Source organism: Xyrauchen texanus, chromosome 31 (genome assembly GCF_025860055.1).
Source record: "Xyrauchen texanus isolate HMW12.3.18 chromosome 31, RBS_HiC_50CHRs, whole genome shotgun sequence".
In the NCBI taxonomy this organism is placed as follows: domain Eukaryota; kingdom Metazoa; phylum Chordata; class Actinopteri; order Cypriniformes; family Catostomidae; genus Xyrauchen; species Xyrauchen texanus.
This window is the reverse complement of record NC_068306.1, coordinates 35191659-35219330: the sequence shown is the minus strand read 5'-3', so window position 1 is coordinate 35219330 and position 27672 is coordinate 35191659. Positions and strand designations below refer to the sequence as shown.

Below are 27672 nucleotides of genomic sequence, written 5' to 3'. Positions count from 1 at the left end.
ATGTCTAGTCCAGCTGAACCCCATTACGAATGCAGTTTCATAGATGTGGGGATTTAGTAACTAATTGGACAATTTATTTTGCTTCAATAAATAACATTATCATTTAAAAACTGTATTTTGTGTTTATGTTAGATTTTGTTTGAATTTGTGAAACAATTTGGTGTGAGACAAAAACAGAAGAAATCAGCACTGTATATTATAATGTTTTTTCTAAGTACAGACATTTTAAGAGCCCTTTGGTTGCTTCGTGCCAAAAACAGCGTTTTTAGCTCACCGTGTCCAGTTAATCGTAGTTTGAAAAATAGAGAAGCACATCTCGAGATCACTGCATTTGGAATTTCACTCTGTCCAGCTCTGTTTGAATGCAAGAATACATTCTCATCTTGTGCTGTCGCTGGTGTCAAGCAAGTGTGTTTTTTTTTATCCGTACAGCTGTGTGTTGCCTGAACAGCTGGAGTTTCACTTTTTGCCCCCCTACTGAAAACAAATGATATTTTAAGCTAGAATTCCCTGATAGTAGGAATGTTCCTTATTACGGCCTGGGGAAATAACTAAGTAAAAACAATTTTACACATTATTTTTATATGAACAATTGCAACAAATTAACGTGTTAAATCGACAGTCCTAGTATTACAAAAATGCTAAATTTCAGCCAGGGAAGTTAGAACAATGTTGTAGATTTGATATGGAATAAATCCAATTAATAATTCCAGATAAGCACAGCAAATGACATTCCCAACATACCTATGGTAGGATTGGGATATGGCAGCTCTTTTGGATTGTTGTAGTAGGCCTCCAAATTGAAAGGCTCCCTCCGGTAGAAAGTCAACACTTTAGAGAAGGGTGCTGCATGGTTCTTTTGGAATACTTCACAATCGCTGCAGTGGAAGACAGCATGTGACCATTAAAATTGTGAACTTCAAGCATTCAGAGTTTCACATAATGTACATAGAGAGGCCAACAACACACCTTAAGCCTTCATCAGCCGCTGATGTCCATTTTAGAGAGATGGGGTATGGAACCACGTCTGTGATGAAAAACTCACGCACTTTAAAGGCGGGTGACAGAATAGCACACTGAGGAAGAATAAACACACAAGTGTGAGATTAGTGCCATTACTAGGAGACACCAGATGTTATTATGAGCAGTGACAGAAGAATAAACTCCATATACATCACCTGATCGAAGAGAATGTGACTTGAGTATAAATCAAATAGAAGAAAGAAAATGAAAATAAATGCAAAAATTGATTTTAAGGAACTCAGCCTCAGCTCCTTGGGGCATGGAGCATTAAGCAGTGTGAACACACGGCCTGTAAATGGACAAAATGAGTGACATGGCCAATGAAATGACTGAAGTGCTGACCTGCAGTGCACATCCTCTTGCCACAGCCTCGTCCGCATTTAGTGTAGTGCTCAGCTCCTTCCCGAAGAATTTGCTGATTCGCTCTTTAATGGCTGGAATCCTGGAGGCGCCGCCTATGATCTCCACCGAGTAGATGTCCTCTTTCTTCAGCTCTGGGTGTTCGAGAAAATAAAAAAAGCATTTGAGTTCCAGAAGAATGCCTTAATTGGACAGGCACGTTACAAGAGGGAAAGTATGTGCCAGTTTTTCCTGCACCACTGCTGAATCTACAGCACCACACCAAATTCAATTATATTTTAAATTGTGAGTTTGCAGTCTGAATTGAATATGACGAGTAAAAACACTGTAGCGCAAAATAGTACAAAGAAAATAAATTGACAAAAAGTCTTTCTATTGTGTTGTCGTAGCTGGCTGCATGCAGAGACCAGTATAGCCTGATTCACAAACAAATGACTTAAGAGCCAGTTCCCATTAAATGTCATATTTTTCCATGTAAAATTAGTTTTTTTTTCCTCCCCAATTTTGGCATGCCCAATTCCCAGTCCACGTGGTGGCGTAGTGACTTGCCTCAATCCAGGTGTTGGAGGACGAATCTCAGTTGCCTCCGCATCTGAGACCGTCAATGGCATCTTATCACATGGCTTGAGTGTGTTCACGCTGACCTAGTGCGTGTGGAGGCTTCACGCTATTCTCTGCAGCATCCAAGCACAACTAACCACGCGCCCCACCAGGTGAAAATATAGCGACCACAAGGAGGATAACCCAACATCTGTTTAAACCCAAAAGCCTGTTTAATCCCAGTTTAATATACAGACTTTTCAACAACAAGTAAACCATTAATTGGTTGATATCTCTGAAATGTCAGGTTTGGAACCGAGAACCAGTTTTATTCAGAAACTATTTCATTTTATTTAAAAACAGCAGAACTGCAAGAATTTTTATGACTTTTGGTTCCATTTATGGTTCCTGAATGTGCATTTTTCTACCAATGCTGTCATATTCCCTGTTGTTTTTGGTCTTTTATGTTGTAATTCTTGTTCCCCTTCTGTCGCTCTCTCCACGTTGTGTCAGAGAAGCGACACTAGGGGTCTCTCTTGAGCGCCGATATTCACCTCTGAACTATGAAAAAAAGCCAATGAGAGTTGGCAACCAGTATTTGCATGTCCCGCCCCCGGACATACGGGTATTTAAGCGGCGCAAATACGGGAGTTCATTCAGAAAATTTCTTCGGAGCCGATGGTCGTGTCTGCAACTGCTGCGTGTACACACCGAGTTCCTGCTATCCCTCTGCTGCATGCTGTTGGATTCTACGGCGCACAACAGCGGCTTTCTCCTGTTGCACGGCTGTGCACTTCCTGCCCCTGGGCGCTTCGACAGCGCAGATTAAAGAACTCTCACAAGTTTTTTTCATAAAAGAGTGATTTTATTTAAAAGTGTAATTTCCTCTAAAAGAGCAAAACACAGCGGCATTGAACGTCCTTTTAAGGACGCGTCTTTATAAAGATGCCTTTCCGCCCCTGTGTTGTTTCTTACAACCGTGAGCAAGCCACTCCAGCCGCCCCCCCCCCCCCGTGTTGCTCCTTCTTCCCACGGGATTGAGGACGATGCGGCTGGCGATGGAGGCGATTTGGGGAAGGCAGCGGGTGCAGCTCCGCCGGGTACGCCCCCTCGGACCACCCACACCCTAGCACGCTCGTTGATTCCCGTCCGTGCTCGAGGCGGCGGCGACTCGCCTCACAGCCAGTCTGCCGACCCTCTTGCGATGGAAGCAGATGAGCTCGCCGCGGCATCGGAGGGCGTGGTATCTGATGCTGAGGACTCCCCTGGGCTGCCGCTTTCGGCCTGCACGCCCAGGCTGAGGCCGACGCACATATGACCGACATGCTTTCCCAGGCAGCCAACAGCGTGGGCTTGGATTGGAACCCTCCATCCTCCCCACAACCATCACGGCTGGACGACTGGTTACTGGGGTCTGGGCGCCGCTCACAGCCTCGCCCCCCGGTTCCATTTTTCCCTGAAGTGCATGAGGTGCTGACGTCTTTGTGGAGAGCACCCCTCTCCACTCGTCACACCGCCACAGGCTCATCTGCCCTCGCCACCCTCGACGGCGGAGCGTGCCATGGGTACGAGGCGATTCCCCAGGTGGATAGGGCGGTTGCGATCCATCTATGCCCCGGAACCCCTACCACCTGGCAAGGTCGCCCCGTACTCCCTTCCCGGACCTGTAGAGCAACCTCCTCGCTGACAGCGAAGGTCTACAGCGCCACCGGACGCGCCGCACCGGACTCCTGCAGGTCCACCAAGCCAAGGCAATACGCAACATGCACGGGGGTGGCCCTGATCCCGACACGCTGCAGGAAATGCGCTCAGCGACCAACCTCGCCCTGAGAGCGACGAAGGTCACAGCGCAAGCGCTCGGGCAGGCGATGGCCACGCTAGTGGTCCAGGAATGTCAACTGTGGCTGAACATGGTTGAGATGCGTGAAGCCGACAAGACTCGCTTCCTCAACGCCCCTGTATCCCAGTTCGGCCTCTTCGGCAACACCGTCGAGGACTTTGCCCAGCAGTTCTCCACAGTAAAGAAGCAGACGGAGGCCATCTCTCACATCACCCCTCGCCGCAAGCAAACCGCGGGAAGCGCACGCCCCCTGTCTCACGGACCCCCTCGAGGACCCGGAAGGCTCCCAGGCGCTCCTGAGACAACGCACCCACAGCCCAAGACGTTAGCTCCGGAGGTGGTAAGACCGCTCCGTCCCCCGGAGTCTCAATAAAAGAGCTATTTCCTTCTCAATAAAAGAGCTATTTCCTTGTCTCTGGGGCACATGGCCCGCAAATGCCGTTCTCACGGCACTCTGCTTTCAGGCCTCAACAGTCCCGGCTCCATGGACGCGGTGTCCCCGCCTTCAGCCCCACGACTGTTCCCCGGCCGGCCGGTTCAGACGAGTCCAGAGGACGCCAGCATCAGACCTCCTCCTCAGTCATGAACCCGCCCCCTGCCGGATGCGCGGCGCAAGGTAAGTGCTTTGAGTTTATTCTCAGCACCAGAGCCTCGGGACACCACGTTGCCTCCCGACGCCGCGTTACCTGTTCCGCACCGCTGCGAAGCCGATCGCCCTTACGACCGATCTTGGACCTGCGAGTTTTCAATCGGACCTTGTCCAAACTCCCGTTCAAAATGCTCACCCAGAAACAAATTCTATCTGGCGTCCGGCATCTAGATTGGTTCGCAGCGGTAGACCTGAAGGACGCGTACTTCCACGTCTCAATTCGCCCTCGACATCGACCCTTCCTACGGTTCGCGTTCGACGGCCAGGTGTATCAGTACAAAGTCCTCCCCTTCGGCCTGTCTCTGTCCCCTTGCGTCTTCACGAAAGTCGCAGAGGCAGCTCTTGCCCCGCTCCGAGAAGCAGGCATACGCATACTCAATTACCTCGACGACTGGCTCATACTGGCCCACTCCGGAGAGTTACTATGCGCACACAGAGACCAGGTGCTCAGACACAATAGCCGTTTGGGGCTTCAGGTCAACTAGGAAAAGAGCAAGGTCTCCCCGGTCCAGAGCATCTCTTTTCTCAGTCTGGAGTTAGACTCAGTCTCAATGACAGCACGTCTCTCCAACGAGCGTGCTCAGTCAGTGCTGAAATGCCTTGCTTCCTTCAAGCCAGGCGCCGTGGTCCCGCTAAAACGTTTCCAACAGCTCCTGGGGCATATGGCATCCTCCGCGGTGGCCGCACCGCTGGGGATGATGCATATGAGACCACTTCAGCACTGGCTCCGGACTCGAGTCCCGAGACGAGCAAGGCGCCGCGGCACGCACAACGTAAAATTGTTGTCCCCTTCTGCCTGCCGCCAAACCTTCAAACCCTGGACAGACCTCTGCTTTCTAAGGGCAGGAGTACCCTTGCAGCAGGTGTCCCGACACGTTCTGGTCACAACCGACGCCTCCAAATTGGGTTGGGGCGCCGTGTGCAACGGGCGCGCAGCCGCAGGCCGGTGGAACCGAGGCCCGCTGCGCTGGCACATCAACTGCCTAGAGCTGCTGACTGTTTTTCTGGCCCTGCAGAAGTTTCTCCCGTTAATTCGGAACAAACACGTCCTAGTCAGGACAGACAGCACGAGTCGTAGCCTACATAAACCGCCAAGGCGGAGTACGCTACCTCCACATGTCACAGCTCGCCCGTCGTCTCCTCCTTTGGAGTCAGCAGCGACTCAAGTCACTGCGCGCCACTCACATCCCCGGCAACCTCAATGTGATAGCGGACGCGCTGTCAAGACAAAGCTTGCCCAGCGGAGAGTGGATGTTCCACCCCCAGTCGGTACAGCTGATTTTGGACCGGTTCGGCAAGGCTCAGGTAGACCTGTTTGCCTCCCAAGAAACCTCCCACTGCCCACTCTGGTATGCCCGGACAGAGGCTCCCCTCGGGGCAGACGCGTTAGCACACAGCTGGCCTGCGGGGCTGCGCAAGTACGCATTTCCCCCAGTAAGCCTTCTTGCACAGGTGCTATGCAAGGTCAGGGAGGACGAGGAGCAAGTCATTCTGGTAGCCCCTTACTGGCCCACCCGGACTTGGTTTTCAGACCTCACGCTCCTCACGACAGCCCCTCCCTGGCGAATTCCCCTGAGGAAGGGCCTTCTTTGTCAGGGACGGGGCATGCTCTGGCACCCGCACCCAGACCTCTGGAACCTCCACGTCTGGCCCTTGGATGGGATGCGGAAGATCTAGCCGGCCTACCATCGACCGTCATAGATACAATCAATCAAGCCAGAGCCCCCTCTACCAGGCATCTTTACGCTCTAAAGTGGCGTCTGTTCGCAGACTGGTGTTCTTCCCGAGCCGAAGACCCGCAGAAGTGCGCAGTTAGGTCAGTGCTCGTGTTTCTTCAGGAGAGGCTGGAGAGGAGGCTGTCCCCCTCCACCCTCAAGGTGTATGTCGCCGCTATCGCGGCCCACCACGACACGGTAGACGGCAAGTCTCTTGGTAAGCACGACTTAATCGTCAGGTTTCTAAAAGGTGCCTGGAGGATAACTCCCTCCCGGCCTAACCTGTTCCCCTCCTGGGATCTCTCGGTCGTCCTTACGGGACTCCAGAGACCCCCCTTCAAGCCGCTTGACTCAGTTGGACTCAGGGCCCTCTCTCTCAAGACCGCCCTGCTGATCGCGCTCTCTTCCATCAAGTGGGTCGGGGACCTGCATGCGTTCTCTGTTAGCGACGCTTGCCTGGAGTTCGGCCCGGCAGACACTTTCGTGATCCTAAGACCGCGACCGGGCTACGTGCCCAAGGTTCCTACCACACCCTTCAGGGATCAGGTGGTGAACCTGCAAGCGCTGCCCCGGGAGGAGGCAGACCCAGCCCTTTTACTTCTGTGTCCAGTACGCGCTTTGCGTATTTATCTGGACCGCACACAGAGCACCAGACGCTCTGAGTAGCTCTTCGTCTGCTTTGGGGGACAGCAGAAAGGGAACGCTGTCTCCAAGCAGAGACTCGCCCACTGGGTTGTCGACGCCATTTCCCTGGCTTATCACACCCAGGGTGTAAATGCAAATAGTGGTTGCCAACTCTCATTGGCCTTTTTTCAGTAGTTCAGAGGTGAATATCGGCGCTCAAGAGAGACCCCTAGTGTCGCTTCTCTGACACAACGTCTCGTTCCCTCCATTGGGAATGGAGGTTACATACGTAACCTAGACGTTTAGTTCCTGGTTTCCTGTTAATTTTTGTAGTCCTTTTGTAGTTTCATTTTATGATTGGTTTTCCCTTGATTGTGTTCCTAATTCCCTGATTGTTTCCACAGGTGTTTCTTGTTTTCCCTTGTGTATTTAAGCCCTGGTTAGTTTGTCAGTCTTTGCATGTATTGTTGGATGCTCTGTGCTTGGTTCCATGCGTTAGTTTGTTTATTCTTTTGTAAATAAAACTGCATTTAGATCTTCATTCTTCACCTGCCTTGTGACAAATGCAGACAAAACAACATACTGAAACACTTTCCTGCAGTGTGATTCAGCAGCACCACTGCCCTTCTATTGAAAATACAGCACAATACGTACAGCGTGACCGGTGTAGTCCGATTCTGAAATAATGATTCTCATGAACCGGTTCGTTTGAAAAAACATACAGTGCGACTAGTGGTCCGATTCTGAACTAATGATTCTTATGAGCCAGTTCTTTAAAATCTACAGCAAAAAACATACACCACAACCAAAGTTGATTCTTGAACAAATTACACTTATTAGCCAAATTAAGTGAATTAAAAATCAGTCAGTATGGTATAGAAGGAAGGAGTGATTAGGAAACCTGTTTGCAGGGTTTCTGCAGGTATCATCAAATCTAATTGAATGCTTTTTAATGCCTTTTTTAATGCCATACATTACCCATGACTAACCACGTGTGTGTATATTATATATATATATATATATACACACACACACACACACACACACACATACATACACACACACACACACATATATATACACACACACACGTATATATATATATATATGTGTGTGTGTGTGTGTGTATATATATATATTCGTGATAATCTTGGATATTTGAGACAATCTACATAATTTAAATAAACTGCATCACTCTGAACTGAATTAGAAATAAGACAGCTAAAAATATAAAAATTTATTTGCAGATATGTCAAATTTAATTTAACATAGTACCAATCAACTAGGTATTGAATGCTATAGGCATCCTGAAAAATCAGACCATGACTGGAAAAAAGCCATTATGTTTCTGTTTGTGTAAATTGTACCGCCATTGAATACACGTGACCTCATTCAACTATAACCCCAAATTCTATCAGTCTGGACAGTGAAGGAAAACTCTGGCTGGAACTTAATGTATGCAAAATTCAAGTGCAATAGAAATTACACCGTTTTAACTTTGTGTAAATAAGAGAATTAATCCATGTGCCTTAGTTCGCTCACTTTTAGTTCCAACTCTGACTCAAAAATTTTCAATTAATTGTATTTGTCCTTGTATCTCCTCATAGTATTAGATTTTGTAATAATTTGAGCCATGAGTGTGTTAGATTTGTTTTTGGCCAGCTCAGCTAGTTGATTGACATCATTCTGAAGGCTGGCGCACATCTCCATCAACACCTCCCTTTTCTTTTTCAGTTCTTCCAGCTCATCTTTCAAAGCTTTCCTCTTAAGTCCACGCATGGCACCCTCTCTCTTCCTCCCCTCTTCATCAATGTAGATCCTGTATCTGGTCCTTGCTGAAGCTACAGAAGTCAGTAGTTCACAATTGTCCTGCATTGTTAATCGCAGAAATCAGTTTATTTTTGAAGTATGGGGCAAGTCCACATACACGTATGAGTGTTACTGCACGCTCTGGTGTCTGAAACGTCTGCCTGCACCTCTGCCTGCAGCGTCCCATTCGAACCAAACGCTGGTCAAAGTTTGATTGATTTTCCTTCGGTAGTGGCTCAGCAGGAAGCGGTGGTCACTACAGCAGCAGTTGTGGTGGTAGTAGTAGTTGCTGAAGACATTACTTTGTCGGTCACGGCAATGAGATTTAACGGCTCTATGTTGACAACCATGTCCTAAATTCTTTGTCTTCTAGCCACTTTTGCTGGAATTTGCACTTACCCATTTCTTTGCAACTTTACTAAATTTACATTCTCTGTTCTAACTCTTCCAGGTCCCAGCCCGCCACTGTCCAAACATCCGGCGTTACGTACATTTTGCACCGGCCGGAGGCAATTACCAAACTGGATCCGCGTGTTTATCACACCAATGTACATATTTTGCGACAGCAAATCAAAGTTATTAATTGTGAAGGCTATATTCAAAATGAATTGGTAATATTATGTTTTCAAAATGATCTAACATTTTTAATGCCTGTAGGAATAACAGGCCTTAATTTTCGCAAAATCCATTTAATGACTTTTAATGCTTTTTAATGCCCTGCGGAAACCCTGGTTTGAAAACAGTCATTATTTTCACAATTCTGTTTGGCGACACTTGTGGAACAGCAATTACACACTTCACCTTTAATTTATTGGTCAAAAAGATTTAACTAATGGCTTATCAGTTTCAATCTGTCTATTACTCACTAAATCTGTCAGAGAGGTTACTGAAATAACATCTGACTCACAGACAAGATGTTCATTAATATGGGTAGTTAAAGATACACACTCTCAAAAGAGTTTTGTTGTAATAAAAAATATTGTTTATATAAAAACAGTAATTTTTAGTTTAGGACTGATTATGGGGGCATGGGCCCCCCAACTGCAAAAACTAAATTCTCCAGGAAACACTGGTGAACACATTGAGTGTGTACTCACTGGTCTGTTCCATGACGCTGCGCAGGGGACCCTCCACCTTGCCCAGCAGCCCCGCACTGAACTCCTCAAACTTGGATCTGGAACAAGAGAGTCCTTGCGATATTATTAGATTTTTACGAATGATCCGCTTACATCATGATGCAAAACATCTCCCCTTCACTGCTGAGTGTCTAATTTACCCCGTTGATGCCTAGTGCCGGAATTAGCTGTTGGCACACTGTTAGTACAGTTGCCTGTTGTTACTAACCTGTTGAGTGTCCCGGTGACATCGATGTCATTCATGAAGCATTCAATGTTGAGTGGCAGGTCAGAGGAGTTGGCACTCATGAGTTTTTTCAGCTTTTCGCACTCCTGGTAGAGACGCACCAGAGCACGGGGCTTCGAGCGCACGTCCAGCTTGTACTTCTGGCCGAATTCCTCACAGAAGTAATTGACCAGCACCTCGTCAAAGTCTTTACCGCCCAGCTCATGGTCAAATGCAGAACCCAGAACCTGCATAAGTCAATAATGGATTTAGGATTTATGGTCCAAATTATGGGTACACAATAAATAATTAAGAACTAAATATAAAAGCTAAATATTTTTTAGAAAATCCTGTGTAAATATGCTAGTTTAGGGTCCACCAGACACCATTCAACAATAATAAATCTGTAAAATAATAATAATAATAATTATAAAGCCATTATAATAAAATGGGTTTTATAATACAATAATAATTAATAGGATTAGAAGAATTAACACATAATATGTTTTATAAATTACATAGACAAAAAGCCATACCTTTAACTTCCCCTTGTTAAAGGCACATGCAGAGACCTGGTAACTTGCATGGCCAACATCAACAAAAACCACAATCCTGGGCTTTTCTTCAGTGGCAGGCAGATCCTGCTTGTAGATCCCATATGCAAGCGCAACTACAATAAAAATGGAACACATTAAACCACAATGCTTTGGAATTACCAGTCTTAAAGAGACATTTGCAGTAAATCCATAGAAATAATAAACAAAAATCAAAACTGTGTAAACAAAAATCATAATCATGATTTTTGGGAACCCCAAATTATTACAAGGAAATGCTAAATGCATTGTGAGGTAACACAATGAAAAAATATTTGAAAAATAAATTCCCTTCTGGTCCTCTATGGGGCAGCTAGAAAACAGCAGGATATTCCAAGTTTATCTGATAAAAAGACACAACCACTACACTACACACCCACTCCAAATAATGCCCCCATTGGACCATAAAGCAATTCTATAAGTTTAAAGGGATGGTTCACACTTCACTCACCCTTTTGAAGAATATCTCAGCTCTGTTGGTCCTCACAATGCAAGTGAATGGTGACAAGAACTCAGAAGCCCCAAAAAGCTTATAAAGGAAACATAAAAGTAATCCATATGACTCCAGTGGTTTAATCAATATATTCTGAAGTGATTTGATAGGTTTGGGTGAGAAACATCACTATTTAAGTCCGTTTTTTACAATAAATCTCCACCTTTGACCAGCCCCAACTTGTAGGTGGCAGAATGTGTCAGTGAAAGTGGAGATTAATCATAAAAAGGACTAACATACTTATGTATTTCTACCACACCCATCAGATCACTTCAGAAGACATGGATTTAACCACTGGAGCTTGATGGGTTAATGGGTTTGCAGCCTTTTTGGACCCTCTAAGTTCTGGTCACCATTCACTTGCAATGTGAGGACAAAATAAAAATTTGTATTATATGCAAAAAAACAATTTTTATATACATACGCATCTGAGATGGCATGAGAGTTATTAAATGATGAGAACATTTTTAATTTGGGGTTAAATTTCCAATTAAAGAACCATTAAAATCGCTATATGTTAAAGAAAAATGTAAGGTTGAACCAACGTGACTCAACCCTTCCTAGCAACCAGGCAAATCAGGTTGCTTAGGAGACCTGGCTGGAGTCAAAGAATAATTGTTTAATTATATATCACGTCACATTATTTAACCAAAAATATAATTGTTGAAATAAAAAAAATTTCTGTTCTGTTTTCTCCAGTTAGGTCAGAAGCTAACTGGTTAGCCTATTTGATTAGCATACCACTAGCTTCTTCTCCACTTAATTTTTATCATATTTCTCCTCCCTGTCGCCACATAGTGAGTGATATGGCAGTATGACTCTATCCAGTAGAACTTATTAGTTACGGTATTTAATAATTTTACAAACTTTAAATTTTTTTATCTTTATGGTTAGGTTTAGGGATGGGTGTAGGGTTGCTGCAGGACTCCAAATAAACACAATAAACAGTGTATGAATGTGACATCCAACTGATGCAAGACTTCAGCATTTCACTGGTTATTTGAAGAGGGGCATATATTGTAGTGGGCATGCATGTAGTTGTCTTGCAGGACGCAGAGAGATCCTTCTTAGATATTCTGCTTAATTTATTTTGTGTTAAACGGAAAAAAGAAAATACTTAAGGTATAGAATAATCATTTAGCATGTATAATAAGGGACTTACCTGCTGTAGTGTCATTCATGAGTCTTAGACAGTTTAGGCCTGCGATCTGAGCAGCATCCATGACTGATCTTCGCTCTGCATCAGTATAGAAGCTGGGCACCTACACAGTTACATGAGACAATCAAAACTGCTTGAACCAGTCAGACTGTTCACATTTGTTACATAATGATTACAATAGCTAAACAAATTGGTTAAGCAATATTATGGAAATAATGTGAGCGATGTTAGAATAAATTGAACAAGTATGTTGTCACTGGTGCAGAGATGAGCAGGTGTTTTAAATTCATTCTTTATGAGAGTGTCAAAGTAAAACAAAAAATATTTTTGCAGAAGCAAAAAATGCCATCTGGCAGACAATCACCGAAATGAACACAATGGCGTTATTCTGAAGCCTTTCGATATCTGCAAATGGCGATGGATTTTCTGATGGATGCAGTACTTGATGAATGAATCACATCATTACAAATTTCAGTTTTCAATTCAGATTCTGGCATTTGGGCGATATAGAGCGCAACAGTGCCACTCCACTATTTCAGCAGTCTTGGTTCTGGAAATATTTTTCCCACAGATATTTCATGAAGTATTTCATAAAAGTGTTCTAAGCCATGAACCAAACAAACCAGTAATGAGGTTAAGAATTACAATGCCATGAAGCATTGCTAAAGTTGTTATAGGAAAATAAAGAATATATTTAAATGATATTGCATTATATTCTAATAGAGTGTAGGGAGACCAACTTTATTGTGTCATTCACAGTGCAGTGAAAGTGTGTGGTCTCTTCTAGGTTTGTTTGGTGCACTGTTGATCGCAATTCTCTGTTCTGGTGGATCTCTGTTCAGGATTTTGGGTTGAGTAGTTCTTCACTAGGAATTCCGTTATTACACAAGATTTTGAAGTTGAAATAATGCAGATCAATAGCTTCGAAAGAAGCATATACGTTCTATTATTACACGGCTCTCTGACATACTCGATTCTGATTGGTCAATATCGCAATCTAACGGTCTGATATTTCTCAGTAACAACCGCTCATCCACGTATCAGACCGTCATCTGGGTATTGTGAGCCATCGTTCCTGCATCTCGGATCACTGTGCGATCTCAACAAGTAAGCTAATAAAATAATTTAATCTCAAATCAATGTTTCATGTGCACTTATTTATTTATTTGGCAAGTATTCTTATGATAAGAGACTCATCAGAGACTCCAGCCACCCGGGCTGCTCTCACTGCTACCATCAGGCAGGCGGTATCGCAGCATCAGGCCAGCACCAGTCGACAACATGACAGCTTCTTCCCCCAAGCAATCAGACTTTTGAACACTTGATCTCTCACGATCAATATACATCAGCACTGCACTTTATTAATCTTATTATCTCACACTGGTCTGTCATAATTATATTCTCTTCACAATACAATGTATATACATTTTTTATAAATGTTTTATTATTTTTCTTATTGTATTTGTATTCTATATTGTGTGTATTGTTTACAGTACATTGTATATAATTATTGTGTTGTGTAAGTATGTGTACATTTGATATGTAAATTGTTGTTGTGTAAATATGTTGTTTATTGTAAATTGGTATATGTCTCGTCACTGTTATGACTGCTATGTTGCTCGGAACTGCACACAAGACTTTCACCTAATGTTCCACTTGTGTATATGGTCGTGTGACAATAAAGTGATTTGATTTTGATAAGACGCATAATGAGCAGTCAGACAGTCATTAATTACAATATACTGTAAACACCAACAGAAATCCAACGTAAACCAGAGGTAGATTTTAGCTGTTCTGCGGTTTTTTCTTCTTCTCACATAGTTTCAACGCAAATCAATATTTTATGTTCATTTATTTATTTGGTTCGTAGCCATGCAATAAGTGGGATAACATCCAGTCAGCTGGTTGATGTCGGGATTTATTTTGCGATAACAACCGTCTGAATGTACATTATCCCTTACTTAATCTCGAAGCTCACGGTAGGCCTGTCTATAAAGCTTTATAAGATATAGTTTATAATCAATTTATAGTGGAGCAAATTAATTAGATTTTTACTTCAAGAAACAGACCGTTGCCCTCTATTGAGCTGATTTCTACTGCGCCATTACAGTGTGAACGCTTGAGCCAGTGAGTATGTTATTAAATGAGTGAGTATGTTATTAAAAAATTATAGTATGTGAACTACAAATTATTGCAATTTAGTAGAAAAAGGCATACAGATATGACACAGTCTGCCACAGGTTTCTTGAGTGCTGCTTCAGCGGTCTCTTTCAGCTTGGTCAGCAGCATGGCAGTGACCTGTTCGATGCTGAACACCTTCTCTTCCTCCATATACATGACCTGTGGGAAAGGACGGCACATGGCACTGTGACATACAATCTGAAGAGTCAAATGGAAACAGCAGTATATCTTACAACTTTTAGATAATTATTTTTAGAAGTGCCATTCATTTCGTTATGAACAAAACTTTTTAACACTGACTCATGACAAAACTGTTTTTTAAAGTCTCATCAATCACAGTTGTATAATACTGTATGTTTACCTTAATGCCAGTGGTCCCCGTTGGCATGGGGGCGAGATCATAGACATGGCTGGACTTTGCCGACTGGACATACGGGTCACTGAAGGCCCTGCCATGTAATCGCTTAAAACCTTGCACAGTGTTCTTGCAGTTTGTGACCACCTTGTTTGGAACAGCAGAAATGTTAAAAATTACAACTTCTGTCAAACACTATTCAATGTAAAATGTGTTTCGGAATCAGCACTAGTTTAATAAATAAAATTTACCTGGTTTTTGGCAGCAGCTCCTACAGAACGATTACGTGGCCCAAACGATACAAATGACCTGAAAAAGTGCACATCATTACACACTGCCATAAACTTGTTACAACTTTCTTGTTTTGCAAAGTTTGAGTTATTGTGCTATCCTTATGTTACATTTATTAATTCATTCTTTTCAATTTAAAACAACTAATTCTGCACTGTTCTTGAAACTGTATTTTGAATTCTCATTGTCACAACATGCATCCTTACCTAAAGTCTTCAGTTACACTGGGAAAACATGCTATTACTTAACTGAAATATAAATATTTAAGCATGATGTGTGAACATAAATGTATAACCTAAAGCAACCCTTAGCCTAGTATGCAACAGAGACACAAGAATTCAAAAGCAGCCACATTTTTTAAAGGTATGGTTAGGTTTATGGACTTTGGAACATTTGGGATCTTTTGTTGGTAACTATGTTATATTTTTTCCCCTATTGACTTTTTGGGACATTTTGGAGTTTTTTCAGTTTGGATTAACTTTTTGTATTTTTGTGGAATTACCTTCTGGTCTAATTAAAAGACATTGAGTATATTCCCTGACTGAGCTCTCATTTCTGCAACTGGGTCCACATTCCCCAAGCTCAGTTCCCTTGACCCTGCGTCACCCACGAGAGTCTGACAGGGATGCACTGATGTATCGGCCACCAATATTTATCTGTCAGTAATCCATCAAATTAAAACCATCAGCATATTGGTCATAAGCATGAAAACGGAGAAATAAATAAACTGCTGGTTTTTCATAATTGTGTAAATTTATTGTATTTTATAATCATTCTTCTCTGTGTATTCTAAAGAAATACCTACCAAAATAAATGAAACAAAAAGTAACCACATATAAAATTAGAATTCTGTTGTTGAGAACAACAAAAACAGAAGTGTAAAATAACCTTTTTTCCCCCCCACGTCAATTATGTCATTTTATATAATTTTTTATTTGTATCTTGCATTTTCCTTTCATTGTGGCTCTCTTAACATTTTGGCCTGTTATAAGTTCAACAGATCCAATCCATGTTCAATGGGAATTATTTGTTTTTAGAACAATAAAGTTTTGATACCCCTTTGTACATTTTTGTATACATAAATCCTAAGCAAAACAGTGATCTAATGACAAAATAAGGTGAGAAGTATATGGCAAAAAATCAGTATTGGCTTATAGTTTTTGTTCAGATCACTATCGGTCCAAAAATGTCATACTGTGCATCACTTATAATTTTATACCTGCAGTATAGTGATAGACCATATTATTACACGGCTCTCTGACATACTCGATTCTGATTGGTCAGTAGGGATGCAACGGTATGAGATTTTCATTTTTTATTTTTTTCTCAATACCGAAGATAAGCAAATGTACATGGTATGATAACCATCAATTTTCAAACCGTGGTATACCGTGAAACCGGTACCGTGAAACAACCCTACTCACTAGTCACAGATACACTTCAGAAAATTGAGTACACAACTATTTCTTGGCTTAAAAGATAAAAAAAAACAAATCAATGCAACCACATTGTATCTCAAAAGTAATACAATGTGCCCCCCCCCCATGCACTACTTAAAGCTACATGTGGGCCCCTTTACCAAAATAGTTAAACATATTAATAATTACACACATCACCTTTACAAATTTGTATCAGGATTTTACATGAGTAAAAGTAACTGTTATATTTTGACAAAATCTTATAGTTTCATATGAAATAATCTAAAGGTAGAATCTATTAGACCTCATTTTATATCAACAGTGGCAGTTTTAGTTAAAGTTTCAAGATGTGTTTCAGCTAGTATTTATTTTTCATAAATACATTAATTTATTATTATTATTACTATTATTTAAGACTAGCACACTAACCATGGTAATGAGGAGCCTTTCCTTCTGTGTAATATGTGTATACATATGTAATATTAGGTAACAAATGGAATAATGGGCTCATATAAGTAAATATGCTCTTCAATTTTTAAAAGGGGAGAGACAACTTCCTGTAGATTTTGTTGTTGACATCAACAACAAAAATAATGTCACTTGATGCATGTCCTCGTACTGGAAAACCATGAACAAAACTATACAACATAAAAGGAAATGCAACCCAGGATACATTAAATACAGGTTATGTTTAATCTATGGCAGGTCGCCACTTGACGTCCAATGTAAAATCTGTCCTGAAGCAAAACCAGTTGAGAAGCACTGAGTTAAAGGTACAGACAGGAGCAGTCTGTGTTAACTGTTAATAATCATAGGACATTACTTCAAAAGCTCACACAGCTGATGTTATTTTTCATTTAGTAGTTCATTTAACATGCTATGCTAACATGCTTTAATTACATAACAAGTTATAGTTACATGCTATTTTTTTATCATGTTTATAATTCTGTTTATTATAATTCTGTTAGCTTTCTTATTTTTTCTATTTATTTTATTTTCAAAAGGGAGACTTTTTTGACACATATTTCAATAAAATAAATGGTTTCAAGTTTCAATTATAATAAAGTGTTTGCTCAAAAATAAATAGATAAATAAAATAACCCTTCTGTTTTCACTGATAATACTAATTGTGTTATACCGTGAAACTCCATTGCAACCCTACTAGTGAGACTATTCTGCAATTGCCTAAAGTATTGTACTGCTCTACAAAGATAGATATTTTCTATCAAGCATTAAAAAAAAATTAATAAAGGCGGAGATTATACATTTTTTTGCCATCTCTACTTCCCTGTTAATTTATTATTCAGTTTTAATCATAATAATAAAATAAAAAATGTATAGAACTTCTATGTTTGTCGCAAAGCAGGCGATATTACTTTGCACAAATAAAAAATACATTTACATATTCATCTCTGGCTTGCTTTTGCTCGCATGTCAATGATTACCCCTCCATGTGTCAATGATGCCGAGATCTACTTATATATTTAATTTAATCACTGGAAGGTTTACCTGCAAAATTAGTAGCACCAAACATCACAAGCAGCCTCAAGAATGGACACAGAGTAGCCGTATAACACTTTTCCTTGAGCAGAATATAGCACTACAGATTGCTAAGTTTGTTCAAAGGGGAAAGTGAGACGGCATGGTTGCCAGATTGCACAAAATAAGTATTACATTAGGCAGAATATTTCCAATTTGCGCAAGTATAAATCTTAAACCAGGGGTGTTTAATGCTTGTGGAGGCACGTTAGGTCCCAATGCAAGTTAACTGAAATATCCAATGAAAAATAAAAAGATTTAACGATAAATGAGCCACGGGCCATATGTTGCCCATGTCTGCTTTAGCTGTTTGCGAGATTATCATTAAATCTGCGTCGGCATTCCTAAATAGACTATCACTTGGGCGGCCGTCGAACCATGGCATTGTTCTTTCCCTGCTATCCGTTACCCAGATATACATACATATATATATTGCTTGTACTCCAGTATTTACGCTGTCAGTCATATTGGTTCCGATTTGTTGTTCCTGTAGTAACCGAAGCACAAGCTGTAAAGGCACAGCCCTCTTCCGGAAAAGGGGCAGGGAGCAGCAGCTCATTTGCATACACACACACACGAAATCAGCATGTTTTTTAGAGATGCATCGAACTGAAAATTCAGGATGCACTTGGCCGAAAACCAAAAATTACTTCTTTTTTTATTACCTATTTTAAAATAGTTTTTTTATATAATTGTATTAATATTATACTTTTTAATAAATTTCATGAATTTAATTAATCTGAATTGAAAAACTACAAACCAATACAATTATCACACTTTTATTGAAAGTAATACACTAAAATCGGACAGAAAATATTTTAAAACCATATTAAATATATTATTCTTTATTCAGTTCTTTAACAATCAAATTTAAAAATTTATTTTTACCAATTATCCAAATAATGTAACGTTCTAGAAAACTATAATGATTTGCAAAACAGCAGTCAAGTAATTGCAAATACAAAAAGTTTAAGTATGTTACACAGTAATTAATAGTAGTTAAACAGGCAAAACACAGAAAGCAGAGGGCATCTATTCTGTTTATCAAGGCTCTACAGTGCGAGTATTTCACATGCATTTGCCCCTAAAAATAGATATGTGTGAACCGGAAAAATTATTTACGAGCACAGTGTGCGATTAAAGATTACAAACATACCCCCGCCCTCCCCTTTTAAATATAATTGTTTAAAAATCCTCTCCAGGAACCAGCACCTTATCGTGGTGGAGAGGTTTGTGTGCCCTTATAATCCTGAGGGCTGTGTTGTCTGGAGCCAGGTGCTCCTGGTAGGGTCTCCCAAGGCAAAGTAGTCTCAAGTGAGGAGCCAGACTAAGAATGGTTCACAAAAGACTCAATGGAGGGCTCGTTGGCGAGCGCCTGATCGCCGGGCTTGTCACAGAGCCCGGCCGGGCACAGCCCGAAGAAGCGATGTGAAACCCCCCTCTACATCCCTTGAGCCCACCACCCATTGGAGAAACCGAAGGAGTCGGGAACGCTGCCATATGGGTGGCAGTGAAGGCCGTGTGCCTCGACAGACAAGACCCGGGCAGCAAAGGCTAGCTCTAGGGATGTGGAATGTCACCTCACTGGGGGGGAAGGAGCTAGAACTGATGAGGGAGGTGGAGCGTTACCAGTTGGATCTGGTGGGGCTTACTTTGATGCACAGTTTTGCCTCTGGATCTGTACTCCTGGATAGGGGATGGACTCTATACTTCTCTGGAGTTTCCCAGGGTGTGAGGCGACGGGCGGGTGTGGGGACACTAACGAGCCACCGGCTGAGCGCCGCTACGTTGGAGTTTACCCCGGTAGACGAGAGGGTCGCCTCCCTACACCTACGGGTTGTGGGGGGGAAAACTCTTACTGTTGTCTGTGCATATGCACCGAACAGCAGTTCAGAGTATTCAGCCTTCTTGGAGACCCTGAATGGAGTCCTGAATAGGGCCCCAGTAGGGGACTCCATAGTGATGCTGGGTGACTTCAACGAGCACGTGGGAAATGACAGGGACACCTGGAAAGGCGTGATTGGGAGGAACGGCCTCCCCGATTTGAAGTCAAGTGGATGTTTGTTATTAGACTTCTGTGCTAGTCATGGATTATAACAAACACCATGTTCGAACATAAGGATTCTCATAAGTGTACGTGGTACCAGTGCACCCTAGGCCGAAGGTCGATGATCGATTTTGTAATCGTTTGGAGGAGGTCCCTGTCTGCGAGATCTTCAACTCACACCTCCGGCGGAGCTTTTCAGGCATCCCTGCGGAGGTTGGGCCCTGAAGAGCTGTGGCCTCGGCCGTGAGGGAGGCAAAGCAGTGGGTGTGGGAAACGTTCGGAGAAGCCATGGTGAAGGACTTTCGGTCCGCACCAAAGTGCTTCTGGAAAACCGTCCGCCACCTTAGGAGGGGGAAAACGGGGAACCATCCAAGCTGTATACAGCAAATATGGGACGCTGTTGACCTCAACCGAGGAGGTTATTGGGCGGTATAAGGAACACTTTGAAGAACTCCTATATCCCAACACGCCCTCTATGCTAGAAGCAGAGCCGGAGGCTGATGGGGGATCAGATTCTATTTCCCTGGGGGAGGTCACTGAGGTAGTCAAACAACTCCGCAGTGGCAAAGCCCCGGGGATTGTTGAGATCCGACCAGAAATGCTGAAAGCTTTGGATGTGGAGGGGGTGTCATGGATGACACACCTCTTCAACATTGTGTGGAAATCTGGGACAATGCCTAAGGAGTGGCAGAACGGGGTGGTGGTTCCCCTCTTCAAAAAGGGGATCAGAGAGTGTGTGCCAACTACAGGGGTATCACACTTCTCAGCCTCCCAGTTAAAGTTTACTCCAAGGTGCTGGAGAGGAGGGTAGGGAAGGAGGTATTGCCCCAAGTGAAGGAGTTCAAGTACCTCTGGGTCTTGTTCACGAGTGAGGGGACAATGGAGCGGGAGGTTGGCCGGAGGGCAGCAGGGGCAGTATTGCACTCGCTCTAGCGCATCGTTGTCACGAAAAGAGAGCTGAGCCGGAAGGCAAAGCTCTCGATCTACCGGTCAATTTTTGTTCCTACCTATGGTCATGAAGGCTGGGTCATGACCGAAAGAACTAGGTTGTGAGTACAAGCGGCCGAAATGGGCTTCCTCAGAAGGGTGGCGGGCTTCTCCCTTAGAGATAGGGTGCGGAGCTCAGTCATCCGTGAGGAGCTCGGAGTAGAGCCGCTGCTCCTTTGCGTCGAACGGAGTCAGTTGAGGTGGTTTGGGCATCTGGTAAGGATGCCCCCTGGCCGCCTCCCTAGGGAGGTGTTTCAGGCACGTCCAGCTGGGAGGAGGCCTCGGGGAAGACCCAGGATTAGGTGGAGAGATTACATCTCCACACTGGCCTGGGAACGCCTCGGGGTCCCCCAGTCAGAGCTGGTTAATGTGGCTCGGGATAGGGAAGTTTGGGGCGCCCTGCTGGAGCAGCTGCCCCCGTGACCCGACTTTGGATAAGTGGTTGAAGATGGATGGATGTTTAAATATTACAAGACCCACATTCCACAAACGGCTTGTGCCAACCACAGTAGAGTTTTCTGTGATGACGCAGTCCAGTCATAGAGAGAAATGTGAACAATTGAAAAAAGTATCGGTATAGGCGACATCGCATTTTATTTTAAGCGAAAAAGAGACGAGGAGAAAGAGGGATTTGGTGAGGGGGATTCGCAAGGTTCAACTAATGAAGTCTCTTCACAAGGTTTACCTGAGACGGCTAACGTTAGGGATGCTGAGAACAACGTTAGCGAAGCTACCGTGACCCCAGCTGTCACTTCAACGTCCACTGTAGCCGGTGGAGGGAGAACATATAGATTCAATGCAAATTGACTCAAAATGTTCCCATGGCTAGAGTTCGAAAACAATGTCATGTTCTGCAAATATTGTAGAGGGCAGAAACAGGTGGGCAACTCGCCATTCGTGTCACCACCCGGTGGACTTTCTGGTGCCCTCCTAGGGAGTTGGTGCCCTATGCAGACTGCGCAGTATGCGTATAGGTTGCGGCGGTACTGCTTTGCAATATTTCCACACCGCTGACATCTGCCTTTCCTTGGTAACACCGTGATTACGGCTAGATCGATCAAGAGTGAAACCTGAGCACTGAGGGGCGGGGAGGCATATATTTTCGGCCTTTTTTCTCTTTCGGTCAAACAATTTCGGTGGCTGAAATTTCGGTGCATCCCTTTTTGATTCCACCCAAAAAGAGGCATTCATAACATGGTATAATAAATGATCTGTGGGGTATTTTGAGCTGAAACTTCACAGACACATTCTGGGACACCTGAGACTTATATTACATCTTGTAAAAAGGGGCATAATAGGTCTCCTTTAAGATTCGACATGGGAATGCCGTAACAACTGGTTTCTGTAAGCGAGAGATGCGATAAATCTATCGCTCCTGTTTATAATCAAGAAAGCAAAACTGCCAATGTTGCAAGCGCAGGAAGTCGCAGCAATCTAGTTTTAAGGCCTTTACATCATAGCGCTCCCTCACAAAGTCACAAAACGGTACATTTGACAAGAAAGGTTAAACTGCTTTGTGTAAAATTCTACCAGAACTACTCTGGGTGAAGAAAAATTATGAAACACCTGTAAATCTCTCTAGAGCTCCATCTGACCTGTACAGCTATTTTCTCTGCCATGTGAGTCAGTTCATTTTAATAAGTATGTAAAATATTTGTCAACATTAAATGGCCATTTTTAATGTAACTGGTGAATATTGACTGTATTATTTGTGATAGTAGTAGGAGAATGTTAGTTTCTGTCACCATTCACTTTAATTGTATGGAGAAAACTATGTAGTGACAGTGCATAGTGACTGAAACTAATGTTCTGCGAAACTCCTTCTGTGTTCCACAACGGAGAAATTAATTTCACGAATTTCATTTATGAACTGCCCTTTAACTACCTGTTAAAATCTTTGTTAAAGGTACAGTATCTGCCAACAACAACAACATAAATGTAATTCAGCACATGATTACATCCCCATCTTCTTGGGAAGCAAGTGACTGAAGCACAGGACCATAATTTGGCTACACACTTTAAAAATCATAACATCTGCGAGAAAAAAAAGAGGTAAGAATTGAGAAAGGTAGCCCCTGTGAGATTTAGGTAAGATTGTTGTTTTGAATTTTATCCTCAGAGCCCTCGAAGTGTACAAGTCCCCAGTAAATACACGCATGACAAGGCGAACATGAATAACACATCTGTAATGATTCTAAGGTTGTTTAAAGCTCCACTGATATGCGCAAATACGGATCCAGCATTACAGGCTCATGGACGATAGCACAACAGCACCGCTGCTAAAAAAATTATACAGGAAAAAACTGCATTTATTTATTTATTTGGCTAGTAGTCTTGTGATAAGATGCATAATGAGCACTCAGACAGTCATTAATTATAAAATTCGAACAGAACTCGAACCTCAGAGGTGGATTTCAGCTATTTATTTTTTTCTTACATAATTTCAATGCAAATCAATGTTTCATTTCCATTTATTTGTTTATTTGGCAAGTAGTATTGTAATAAGTGGGATAATGTACAGTGAACCAGATCTCTCAGCTTCACGTCAGGATCCTGATCACCCTGTCTGGGTTTATTTTGTGATAACAACTGGCTGACTGTACATTAACCCTTACATATTGACCAGGCCGATTAATTAGCTGATATTTAGCTATTCTGTGATTATCGTCACAAGCTGATAACCTGGTCTACTTACTAGTTCCAAATTCTACTGACAGCAGTGTCATTGGATCATAATGTCAGTTTTATTTTTTTGTGAATTTTTAGTTAATAAGTGTAATTTTCATTTCAGCAAGTGCACAACTCAGTTTCTGTCATAAAAAAGGTCATGATGAGGGATTACATATTCCTAGATCTTGTGTCATATAAGAGTGTATTAGGCTATAAAAACATACTGTAAGTTTCAGAACTCCAAACTTCCTCCCCACTGCAAAAAGAGCATTTGTTGAAACTGAGCTGCCAAAATGACTCATTCTCTTCTTTCTCCACATTTTGTGATGTCACACTTTAAATATGTGCATCTAACCGCCTCTACAACAACACATCAATGCCTACTAGGGCTGTCGATTGGGCAGAGAAGCTAAGTTCAATTTTTTACCTTAAAAATTAAAGATTACCTTATAAATTTGTATAAAATTTCTAAAATTGACTTAATTTCCTTAGTCCACAAGGGGGCGCATTGAATACAGCACTGTGTTATATTATTGCTAAGAACATTCCTAAACTTTTAAACTAAAGTGCATAAAATAAAGTTTTAGTCGATTCATATTCTCAAATAATAATTAAAAAAAAGGTGTGGAAACACTTCAATAGGCAGTTCTGTGTTAACATGGTGTTACACTTGCACTGGTGCCACAGTATGTAAACTACCACAGACTCAAACTTCATAATAACAGCAATATACCACAGTGTTTTTCATTCATTACAGCTGTATGTAGGGTAGAATTATTTCCAGATAGCAGTGGTATTCGGCTGAACTCTGTGGTAATGCAGCTCATGATCCTTGGTCAGGGTCTGTTCAAAGAGACGAACACAACAGAAAGGAACAGAACACGAGGATCTCGAGACATTTCCAACTTGAACTCTCATTGCTTAATCTGAGAAATGCTGATAAGAGAGCAAGAAGCAATGGCCAAAGACACTTTTGCAACCATCCAGTTTTGTCATTTGTTTTTCTACGTTAACACGCTAGACAAACGCCATTGTTTCGCTTTGTTTTTGTTTATTCAGCGTCTCATGTAGGAGCACTGCTTTTTAGATGCCGTGTCAAGTTGAAAAGAACTTTAAAATGTGTCTCGAGACACCTGGTTTCTGTTAAACTGTAACAGAAGAATTTTGTTGCACTTCATCTAACCTTTTATAGCACAAGAATGCGATCTGTCTTAAGTCATCGCCAGTGCTGGGCACAGATCCAAAATTTGAATGCGCAGTTTTAGCATTCAAATGTGTGTATCTTTCTTAAACTCAACGAATATTCTAATTTTAATTTGACAGCCCTAGCACCTACTTTATTTTATCACCTCAGTAGCTCCACCCAGGATTAGTGAGAAGAAAGATGGCAATGAGAGAGAGCCTGTAAGTCAAGAGCAGAGAGCCAATCAACAGTGGGTGTTAACTGTCAAGTCTTATAGGAGAAGCAGCACCAAAACTGAGTGTTTCTGACAGAGGGCCAGAATCAGGGTAGGAAATTATTGTTTTATAAGTATATGACTGTTCTTTGTGGAGAAAAAAACAACAACTGTACTAATATTAAAAGTGAACCTCAAGAAACATATTAAAATAATTAAAAAGTAATGTCAAGACCCCTTTAAATTGTTTTATGATACATCTGTCATCGAAAACCCCATTTAAGTCAACAACTAATTATCACACAAATAAACTGAAAAGTGCTTGGAAACACAAGGAAACAAATAAAACTCTTTGAATCTTCACAGTAACTTATCTGAACATTTAAGCCTATTCTATAAAATAAGCATTACAATGTGTCAGCTTCCTATTACATTAGAATATTTAGTTGTGTCTAACTTCAGTCAGCCCATTGCCTCAATTAACTTCCTTAGTTAAACCACTATTAACACCAGTCAACATTTTTCATTCCACGTTTAACGCATTTTAAACGTCTAACGGACATGTTTAGTACATTATAATAACACCTGATCATGCTGTTTCGCGCGGCCCTCAAAGCGCTAGAATGTTCTCGCGGGCTGCCGGGAGACGTCACAGCAGAACGAACCACGCAATAGCATTCAGCTAACTGTCCATAGCACGCTCTCATTCATTATTAGAATACAACCAACATAAACAAGATTCGCAGGAGGTCCTCAAAATAATATATTGTACAAACACTAATTATTAAAATACAAAAGGAAATAATTTAGATCCAAAGGAAGTGTCTTACAAAGGGATACAATCTAAAGTTTTGCCTCACCTTACTTGATATAACCTTAATAAACATTAAACATAATGAAAAAATAAAAAATATGTTTCCTGAGAATGCATTGTGACAGGGCAGTTTTGATACAGTCCAGAAACACATGCAGTGTCAAAATACAGTGTAAAATGACTATTAATCAGCTTAACCCAAATGAGACAATGTGACTTACGGTGTGCTCCGGTCGCTATATTCGTTTGCAACGGTCTCTATTCCACCGGCTCGAGCGACAGCAACATAACAGCTCTGGAAGCCCACATCAAATCCCACCACTGACATCTTCGCTGCAGAGCACGAGTACAACACTGAGAAATAACACGGAGTGTCTTTTTATAATACAGTAGCTACGGAGAGGTGTAGTCAGGCTCTTTTATTCATATAACTATTACAAAGGTTTAACGCGATTTCATGGTTCTCTCTTGTCTGAAGTGTTAGACACCGGCTCACTGATACATGAATGGGGTAAGCTGAAGTTGACGTGAAGACGCACGGATTTATCGCGAGACTTCGACAGTTCGAGACGGCTCTGGATCTTTCCTTTTTTTTTTTTTTTTTGGCTCTGGATCTTTCCTTGTATGAAGTTTCACCGAGGAGATATTCAGCCAATTATTATTATTATTATTTATTTTTTATTATTCATGCCAAACGTCTTACATGAAATTGTATCAACAAGTACAGAACAACAAGAACAGTAAACATATCATAAATATAATAATATAATAACATTGATGGCATTTTTTGACTTTTCAAAAATTTCTCTTTTTTATGCCAATCAAAGATCCAGCCTATAAATGAAGAAAGCATTAGATGAACGCATGAGTAAACGTAGTCATAAGTTTACTTTAAAAAAAAAATAATATCATAAAGCAGTTTCAAATATAACCTTTGATGATTTCAATGATATGTGTACTTTTTATATATTTATTTATTGAATGTTATTAATTTAATATGAAATGTATTTGTGCATACGTATTCAGTCCTATTGGATAATTCTCTATATATTTTTATTTAGTGTATTATATTTTATTTGTAATATCTATGTCTCGTTGTTGTATCCTCTTTGTACTGGAAGCTTCTGTCACCAAGACAATTTCTTTGCAATAAGGCCTTATTCTGATTCTGAAGTGGTTTTGATTTTTGATTTACATAATTACAACAATTACATTACATTAAAGTAACTAATTACATTCAGTTATGATTGCAGAATTGTAAATAAAAGGATTGCAATGAGAACAGTTTAAATGTTTTTATTTATTTAATGTGCCAAACCCTTATAATTATTATCCTTTTTTTTTTTTTTTTTTTACATTTTGTACATGTTTAACGTGCGTGTTGTCTCAATATAATGACTTTAAAGGGATAGTTCACCAAAAAAAGAAAATTCTCTCATCATTTACACACTCTCATGCCAGATGTGTATGACTTTCTTTCTTCTATTGTACACAAAGTGCATAAAGCTTTCAGTTCTGTTGGTCCTCACAGTGCAAGTGAATCGTGGATGGAACTTCGAAGCTCAAAAAGCATATAAAGACAGCATAAAGTTATCCATAATACTCCAGTGGTTATACGCCTTCAGGATTTAATATGAGGGTGCGCACAGAAATCTGCCTAATAAACCTTATATCTAAGGGGGTCCAGGGGCATGTTCCTTTTTTGTGTGTAAAAAAACACACCAAAGCATTCAATTCTGGTGACTTTGAGATAAGCATTTGTTTTATTTTCTTGATAATGAGTAGCATTCGTGTAACTATTGGCTAAAGCATTTCTTCCAGTAGCCA

General features: G+C 41.6%; 1 protein-coding gene across 1 annotated transcript in view; it reads right to left on the bottom strand.

The window, feature by feature from the left end:
• LOC127624771 (heat shock 70 kDa protein 4-like) overlaps nucleotides 1–26356 on the bottom strand; it is a 36398-nt gene extending 10042 nt beyond the window's left edge. Inside the window, exons 1-11 of the mRNA XM_052099643.1 lie at nucleotides 26067–26356; nucleotides 14934–14991; nucleotides 14689–14829; nucleotides 14364–14486; nucleotides 12150–12249; nucleotides 10438–10571; nucleotides 9905–10149; nucleotides 9658–9734; nucleotides 1366–1517; nucleotides 970–1076; nucleotides 745–878 (exon numbers count right to left, since the gene is read on the bottom strand). Of these exons, the coding sequence (XP_051955603.1) occupies nucleotides 745–878; nucleotides 970–1076; nucleotides 1366–1517; nucleotides 9658–9734; nucleotides 9905–10149; nucleotides 10438–10571; nucleotides 12150–12249; nucleotides 14364–14486; nucleotides 14689–14829; nucleotides 14934–14991; nucleotides 26067–26173 (1378 nt within the window). The 5' untranslated portion in view covers nucleotides 26174–26356. The remainder of the gene's footprint in view (nucleotides 1–744; nucleotides 879–969; nucleotides 1077–1365; nucleotides 1518–9657; nucleotides 9735–9904; nucleotides 10150–10437; nucleotides 10572–12149; nucleotides 12250–14363; nucleotides 14487–14688; nucleotides 14830–14933; nucleotides 14992–26066) is intronic.
• Between the last annotated feature and the right edge of the window lie 1316 nt (nucleotides 26357–27672).